The sequence below is a fragment of the Phalaenopsis equestris genome, unplaced genomic scaffold (genome assembly GCF_001263595.1).
Source record: "Phalaenopsis equestris unplaced genomic scaffold, ASM126359v1 Scaffold204418, whole genome shotgun sequence".
Lineage (NCBI taxonomy): Eukaryota > Viridiplantae > Streptophyta > Magnoliopsida > Asparagales > Orchidaceae > Phalaenopsis > Phalaenopsis equestris.
Window position 1 is genome coordinate 1 of NW_018223976.1, and position 8,869 is coordinate 8,869.

Consider the following 8,869-nt stretch of genomic DNA (forward strand, 5'->3'; position numbering starts at 1 on the left):
ATGGAGGAAAGAGTTCATTGACTCCAACGGGAAAACTATTAGTAGCCACTTACTGGGCAAATCGGAGAAAATCAAAAGTTCCTATCTCGTAGCATGGAACGACATTGAAACATTTCTCAGAATACTATCTTGTACATCTGATCTCTTTAACAAACTCTTTCAAAAGTTTTCTTCCTCAATTTCATCGCTCCCCTCATTCTTCCAACGCTCTGCTACAAGACCAAACTCCTGAGCCACTTCCTTCATGGTAGGCCGCTTCTCCCCTCTCAACTGTAAGCATTTCCTCGCAAGCTTGGCCAGTGCTCTCACCTGCTCAAACCTCCTTTCTCTCATCACTTCCAAGTCTATAAATTCACCGAATTCCTTGATTCCTTGCACTTAAGAGAGGAAGAGAGGATAGAAAGTACATTTTCATATTGACATCTTCCTTCGGTCTCTCCATCGAAATCGGCTTTTGACACATCAAAAGCTCAACTAATATGATCCTGAACCTATAAACATCGATGTTCGCTGTCAACTGGCTCGTTTGAGAGTCCTCAGGATCCAAATACCAAAAGCTCCCATGCCCTAAAGCAGGCACTTTGGTCTCGTTCGCAAGAACCAACCTTGAGCTACTCTCTAAATAACCCCCCTGACGTACGCAAATCCTAGTTATGTTTTCAAAAATCTCCTCATCATAGATATATCCAAATGCTTTCGTTTGAACACATAATAAAAAAGAGATGGGTGCCCATAACTTAATGGAGTGCTACCCTCAAGCATATTAAGTATAAAATTGTTTACCTACATCTATGAACACATTCTTCTAATGATCATAATTTAACAAGGCCCTATCATTAACCAACCAACTAACTAACTAACTAACAACAAGCCTTTATCCCACTAAGTGGGGTCGACTACATAAATCATTTGTCTTTATTGCATCCTATTGAGTGTCATATTTTCATTTAATTTTAATAAATTAAGATAATTTTTTTATGCAATAAACACGAGTCTTTGTAGGTCTACCTCTACCTCTACCTTTCTGAACATAAGTCAAATCTAAAACACCTACTCTCATAATCTGACGGTCGAGGTTTAATGAGACGAAACTATCTAAGATGACTCTCTCTAATTTTATCTGCCACGGAGCTACACAACCTCTATCACAAATATGTACATTTCGCAATTTATCTCTATTAGTAAAACCACTAATCCATCTAAGCATTCTCATCTCGGTAACACTTGACTTAGTTTTATGCTTCTTTTTAAAAGGCCAGCATTTTGCGTCATAGAGCATTACTGGTCTCACCACTATCTTATAAAATTTTCCTTTTAGTCTAAATTATAAACATTCTTTTTAACCATCTTCCCTTCATTCATCCGAAGTTCACAGCTTCGTTTGTTACATGCATACATACTAACATAAAAAATTAGTGACAGTTTTATATATTTGTAAACAAAAAAATTTTAGGTGCAAGATATGTAAAATCTAACTTTTATGTGCAGTGTATGCATATCTTCCGCTTTTGTTTTTTTTTTATTTCTTTAAAAAAAATTCTTTTCCTTTTCTCGGCGCTCTACGCCTCGATCTTACAGTTATTCTCCAAATCTTTTGTGTACCTCGAGTTGCTTGATTGTCCACCTTTCTACGAGAAAAAAATACTTACGTCAGGGAGGTTTTTCAAAGAGTATCGGGGAGCTATATCTACATTATACCCCCTGTAACATCCATGTAACTTACCTGCAATATACCTGCACCTTCTAGTAAGTTTCACACTTCTATTTTCATATATTTGTAGCTTACAGGTAGGTTACAGGGAAGTTACAGAAGGTATAATGCTGATATAACCCCCAATACCCTTGAATAACATTGTTGACGTACACACTCAAAATTTTCTTTCTTTCTACGTCCACTTTCGCCACTCCTGGATCTTTATTTATGCGTCGCGTACTTCGCACAGTTTGCTCCAAAAAGAGCATTTGTGCTCTCTAGATCCATTAATGACGAAGGTTGATGCGACAATAGGTTCTACAAAGCATGAAATTACCCATGTCATCTTAGACATGGACGGGCTCTTACTCGGTGAATCTTTCACTCACTCTAGTTACATCAGGTACAAGTGGCAGTAGTGTTCTCTGATCACCATTATTGCAAACACAGAGCTATTCTATATGGTTGTTCAAAAGAAGATACTGGAGAGGTTTGTCAAGACTTTTGATTGGTTCCTGAAGGCCAAATTATGGGCAAAAAGGCAATCGAGTCTGCCCAAATCTTCGTTGAGGAGTGTGGTCTCACAGGCATCCTCACTCCTGAGGGGTTTCTTGAGGAAAGAGAAGGCATGCTTCAGGAGGATTTACTAGCAGTGAAATCAGTGGAGCAGTGAGGGTCTAAGAGGAGAGTGAAGTGGATGTCTGTGGGGGAATAGAGGTAGACTTAGGGGGAGGGAAGGTCTCTCTGAGCTATAGAGAAGAGGAAGACGATTGACCATTTTCTGTAGAGAGAGGAGGGGTATCGAGTTCAGAATCAGAGGTAACCATTAGAGGAGGAGAATTTAAGGAGTTAGGGAAATAATTAGATAGATGGTTAGGAATTATAGTTCTAAAAATAGTATGACTATGAGATGAGGGTTTGCTTGAGCAATTCTTGAATCAACTTCTACCTCTATCTATGCAAATGTTAGGGGAGGGTGGAAGGTGGAGGACAAAGGGCAAGTAGAAATATCATGAGCAAATAAATTGCATACTTTGTAAAGATTTGGTTTTCATTCATGATTAACTAGTTGAACTTTGTTCCTTCCAGTTGTTGTGGTATATATATGAAATTTAAAATAGAAGAACAATCTTTGATGAAGAGAAAAATAGAACAAAAAAATTCACACCAGAAAATAGTAACGCAGTGGAACACACAAATTTATGTGGTTCGGAAAATTGCCTACGTCTACGGAGTTGCAGAGGATTTTACTACTTGAAGAATTTAAACCAGTCGATCGTCTCAACTTACAAGAGGGATCTCTCACTTTCTTGCACTCTCTTCTTCTCTCTCTACACTCTCTCTTCTTATCTCTACACCGAGATACACCGAAGAAGATAAACTTACTAGAGAAATAAATCAAATTTCTCTTCTGCCACAAGCCATCAAAAAGCAGCCAAGGGAGAACAATCTTCTTCTTCTTCTTCTTCTTTTTCTTCCTTCTACCTCAAGAAACTAATACTTGCACTTCTCTTCCTCTATCCCGAGGAAGCCCAAAGAAGAACACAAAAAGGTCGTGTTGTAAACTGAAGGAGAGCCACTGCAACGCCTTTTATCAGGAGAGAGAGAGCTCATCGGTTCGCGATTAAAGAGGCGGGAGACAAACTAAAGCTTTGTTTTGCGAAACAGAAACAGGTGAAGGAGGGTTTTCATGAACATGTGGCAGGAGCATACTGGGTCGCGACATTTCACGATCAAGAATGGAAGAGGAAGTTGGGGTTGCAAATGGAGCGGGAGCGGGAAGACGGACCAGGCTGCAAACTCAACAAACCTCCCACTTGGATATTGGTACATAGGCTGCAACATCTCCTTCCTCAAACTAATATCCTCCACTGGCGGAGCAGCCTTTTTCTTCAAACATGAATCCTCCACCTCTGCAACTCAAAGCCCCTTGTCTTCACACCAGAAGACTAACTAAAACTGCGCACAACTTCTGTTTCTCAAGAGTAACACCCTTAGTCAACATATCAGCAGGGTCCACATAGCCTTGCACCTCTAAGCTATTTCCTAGCTTACTCTTATCTCTGCTTACAACTCCCACTGAATGGGCAATATTCTACATCTGCTGAAAGCCTTTTTCAACAAGTCTAGTCTTGTACCTCTTACTGTCATCAAGCTCAATATTCACCCGATACACTCACTTTTTGTATAATGTCTTCTTCCATGGTGGAAGTACTGCCAGCTCCCACTTGCGTAAATTTTCATCTTGCAAGATTTCTTCTTGACTCTATGGTTCTCCACCATCTGCCAGTGGAACAATAAGAATAGATGCCCAGGACCCACTCTCTACCACATTCCATGTTTCTCCATCTGCCAAATATACATTTTCAAAGTCACCTGTAACATAATTTCGCATCAATTCCTGATAGAATGTTGTAAGAAAGAAGCTCCTAAATCCAATATCCAGTTATCAACAAAACTATGAACTGGTAGCAGTAGTGCATCTTGTACTTCTTTAGAATTCACATTTGCGCTATCATTTTTCATCTTCTTGGGATTTCTGTAGCTCCTCTTTATGTGTCTAGCTTTGCCACAATTTCAACAGGTTGTGTGCTAACCAGACTTTGATTTTGATCTCCCTCTATTTGAGTTACTATTCTGTGATCTCCCTCTGAAATTAACATTCAATGCTGAACTCTTACCTGAGATCTTGTCAGTATCTTTTCTGTGTACCTCCTCAACCAAAATCAAATTATGAATATCATCATATTTCAGTTTAGATTTACTTGCAGAACTGCTAACTGTCACCCTCATGGCTTCCCATCTATTTGAAAATGATACTGACAATATCAACGACGTATCTCATCATCAAAATCGATTTCAACAAATGACATTTGATTTGTGAAAGTATTGAAATCATTTAAATGTTGAGCAACAGAAACACCTTTCGCCATCTTCAAGTTAAATAACTTATTCATCTAGTAATGGCTTTTCACACCTTGTTATTTTTCGATGACTTTTCATACATACCTGACAAGGCTGCCATGAGATCTGCGGTCGTCCTTTCCTTGACAAAGTTGTATGCAACGGACTTTGATAAGGTCAATCGAATAACCCTCAGAACTTGTCGATCCAACAAATTTCATTCAGCCTCATCCATCCTTTTAGTTCTTGTCTCAATAGAAGAAGATGAAGTTTATTCCCATGGAGATAATTCTCTATGTGCATCATCCAATAACCAAAATCTGTGTTATCAAATTTCTCGATCCCTGAAAGCTTCACTTCATTTGGTAGCCATTGTTCTTCCTCAAATCCAAAACATGTCTTTGATACCAGTTGTTCTGGTATATATATGAAATTTAAAATAGAAGAACAATCTTTGATGAGCAAAAAATAGAACGAGAAAATTTACACCAGAAAATAGTAACACATCGGAACACACATTTACGTGGTTAGGCAAATTGCCTATGTCCACGGAGTTGTAGAGGAATTTATACCAGTCGATCGTCTCATTTTACATGAGGGATCTCTCACTTACTTGCTCTCTCTTCTTCTCTCTCTACACCAAGATACACCGAAGAAGATAAACTTACAAGAGAAATAAACTCAATTTCTCTTCTACCATAAGCCATCAAGAAGAAGCCAAGGGAGAACAATCTTCTTCTTCTTCCTTATGCCGCAAGAAACTACTGCTTGCACTTCTCTTCCTCGATCCCTAAGAAGCCCAAAGAAGAACACAATAAGTTCATGTTGTAAACTGAAGGAGAGCCGTTGTGATGCCTTTTATCGTGAGAGAGAGAGCCCATCGGTTCACGACTGAATTGGCGGGAGATGAACTGAAGCTTTGCTTCGCGAAACAGGAACAGGAGGAGGAGGCGTTTCACGAACAGGAGGCAAGAGCAGGCTGGGGTCGCGATGTTTCGCGATCATGAGCTGAAGCAAGAGTTGAGTTCGCGACGGGAGTTGGAGCGGGAAGACAGGAAGGGCTCCAAACTCAACACCATTAAAATAATATGGTGATTGAATCTAGTAGAATGGGGTTAGTGTGGATCTCAACACTAACTCTTGTGAAAGTATGCCTCAATCCTGTGGTCGTTAGGGGATCAATGGCTAGAGGTACCCCGATCTTACTCACAATTTTGGACATCACCTTATCAGACCAAGGAAATATAGATAAGTTGGATTGTTAAATCCAAATGATATTTTTTTGAAATTTTCTTAACATGTTGAAACATGTGAGTCCAATTTTTAACAATAAAAGGTTGGTCGTTCAAAAACCATGTCCCTCCATCCAAAGCCATATCATAATCTTCAACATGAATGAATTTAAAAAGAAAAAAAAATCCTTCAATAAAAAGATGAGTTCAACCCATCCTTTAGTTTACAGATCCTAGTGATACTTTGTAAGAGATTACCGTAGAATGGTCTTTTACCGAGAGTGTGGCCCATGTGTGCTAGATTCCATCTCTTTGAAGCTTTCCTGCACCTCACAATCAGATTAATAAATTTTATATTTTGAAGGAGGGATGCAAGAGAATTTAAAAGCAGAGGGGCTTGATAGATGAGAGGCTGTTAAGCCTTTCCAATTAAGAAAATGTGAAAGCTCTAAATTGAAGACAGTAGAGGAAGAGGAGAGAGCGAAAGTCTTCCATAGCAAAGACTCTAGAGGGGTGAGGCTTCTCAGTCTAGAGAAGCCCAAGGAAAGGAGAGAGTTTACAATTTTAGATAGGGAGAAAAGAAAAGGAGAAAGAGGTTGTCAGGTAGTAAGATAGTTTAATCCAAATGAATTTTTTTCCCCAACTGGCTCTTTTTTCTTTTTATGATTCATAAATACACGAAAAGATTGTATTTTATTTTTAAGAGAGTAATGTATAGGATTCATTGGTGCACATGTAATATGAATTTTTCAGGTGTTAGATATATATAACTGGCTCTTTTTTCTTTTTATGATTCATAAACTTATACACGAAAAGATTGTATTTTACTTTTAAGAGTAATGTATAGGATTCATCGGTGTACATGTAATATGAATTTTTCAGGTGTTAGATATATATTTGCATAAAAATAATTGGGCTTTCGATAAACCTTTCCACCCAAAAAAATAAAAAAAAAAAGAACAAACAAACATGAAAAATTGGACATGATTTCTAAATTTGCTCTCACACATTGGCTAAACATGGAGGAAAGAGTTCATTGACTCCAACGGGAAAAATATTAGTTCACTTACGGTGCAGATCGGAGAAAATCAAAATTTCCTATCTCGCGGCATTGAAACATTTCTCAGAATACTATCCTGTACATCTGATCTCTTTAACAAACTCTTTCAAAAGTTTTCTTCCTCAATTTCATCGCTCCCCTCATTCTTCCAACGCTCTGCTACAAGACCAAACTCCTGAGCCACTTCCTTCATGGTAGGCCGCTTCTCCCCTCTCAACTGTAAGCATTTCCTCGCAAGCTTGGCCAGTGCTCTCACCTGCTCAAACCTCCTTTCTCTCATCACTTCAACTCCTTGCACTTAAGAGAGGACAGAAAGTACATTGCCAGATTGCCATCTTCCTTCGGTCTCTCCATCGAAATTGAAATCGGCTTCTGACCCGTCAGAAGCTCAACTAATATGATCCCGAAGCTATAAACATCGCTGTTCGCAGTCAACTGGCTCGATTGAAAGTGCTCAGGATCCAAATACCCAAAGCTCCCCTGCCCTAAAGGAGGCATTTCGGTCTGGTCCGCAAGAACCAAACTTGAGATACCGAAATCTGCAATCTTGGCGGTGAAGTTATCATCCAACAAAATGTTCAACGATTTAACATCTTGGTGCAAGATTGATATGGATGCTGCCGAATTCAGGAAAGCAAGCGCCTCAGCAGTCTCAAGGGCAATCCTCACTCTATCCTTCCATGACAGTCGGCTACCATGGCTAAAGTCTCTCTCATGCAGTTGCTTGTACAGACTTCCATAGGCTGCGAACTCGTAGACCAGCATTGGAGATTTAGTTTCAAGGCAGCAGCCGATAAGCCTTACGATGTTTTGATGGTTGATATTTGAAAGGATGACGACTTCGTTGACGAACTGTTCGATCTGGGAGCGCTCCATTGCTCTTAACGTTTTTACGGCAACCGTCCTCCCGTCATCGAGGATGCCCCTGTATACTTTGCCGTAGCTAGAAGTGCCAATGATATGGGTGTCGCTGTAGCCTGCGGTGGCTCGCTGCAGCTCTTCGGAGGAGAAGATTCTAGAGCTGTCAGCCAAGCCTTCATTGATGGATAATTGCTGTCTCAGCAAAAGGAGGCCGCCGTTCTTTCTGAAGTATTGCTCCCTTTGTTTGATAAGCGATCTCTGCTTTTGTGAAAAGTAGATCCAGAGCCCTAATATAAGAATTGCTCCAATCACGAGAGCAGTTCCTATGAGAAAAAAGGAGTAGAATTCAGCAAAAATTACAAAAGCAAGATGCAGATCTAGACTAAATTTTGTGCACCTAGAATGGCTTCAACAATTGGAAAAATCTTTCTGCAACCAGATCGATTCCTGGTTCCATCCCCAGTTGTAGCAAAAGGACAAGAACATTTGTACCCAGGAACCAAGTTCTGGCAGCGAGCTTCGGGGACACATGGGCTAGCGTTCGGGTTCATGCACTCATTAACATCTGCAAATAGGAATTGATCACATTTTTTTGTTAAATTTATGCAACCATTGTTTTCATGACGCTTTCTTCATACCTTGGCAGCCATAAGAGCCATTCAAGTATGCGTTCCCCTTGAACCCCTGCAAGCAATTACAGAGATACCCACTACCTCTTGGCGAAGACACGCAGTAGCTGTTTTCCCCGCAGAAATGCGGGCTGGAACACCCGGCGCCGTCGCCAATCGCCCACTCCAGCCTCGCAGATACGTTCGCTCTGCTCTTGAAATCCCTCAAATCCTCCAACTTAAACTCGTACGCACCGTTTTCCGACACAAAGGAGTAACTGCAGTTGTCGAACGCCGAGACATTAACGTAGCCAAAAACACTGCTTGCGCCGAGGCTTAGACGCCTCCTTCCATAAGGAACTGCAGCTTCACAGCATCCGACGCCAGAGCAGTCTCCTGCTACTGTGGCGCCCGGAATCCTCTCTGGGCTGGGACAGAGTGAGACGCAGCCGCTTGTGAACTTGCCATCGCCGTCAGAGATGACGGCGGCGGTGTCGCAGCCGATGGCCGC

At 40.6% G+C, this 8,869-nt stretch overlaps 1 protein-coding gene across 1 annotated transcript in view; it reads right to left on the reverse strand.

Annotated features, from left to right (window-relative positions):
• Nucleotides 1-7,168: 7,168 nt before the first annotated feature.
• LOC110036259 (wall-associated receptor kinase 5-like) overlaps nt 7,169-8,869 on the reverse strand; it is a 2,353-nt gene continuing 652 nt past the window's right edge. The window contains exons 2-4 of the mRNA XM_020740663.1: nt 8,389-8,855; nt 8,148-8,315; nt 7,169-8,073 (exon numbers count right to left, since the gene is read on the reverse strand). Coding sequence (XP_020596322.1) covers nt 7,169-8,073; nt 8,148-8,315; nt 8,389-8,855 — 1,540 coding nt within the window. The remainder of the gene's footprint in view (nt 8,074-8,147; nt 8,316-8,388; nt 8,856-8,869) is intronic.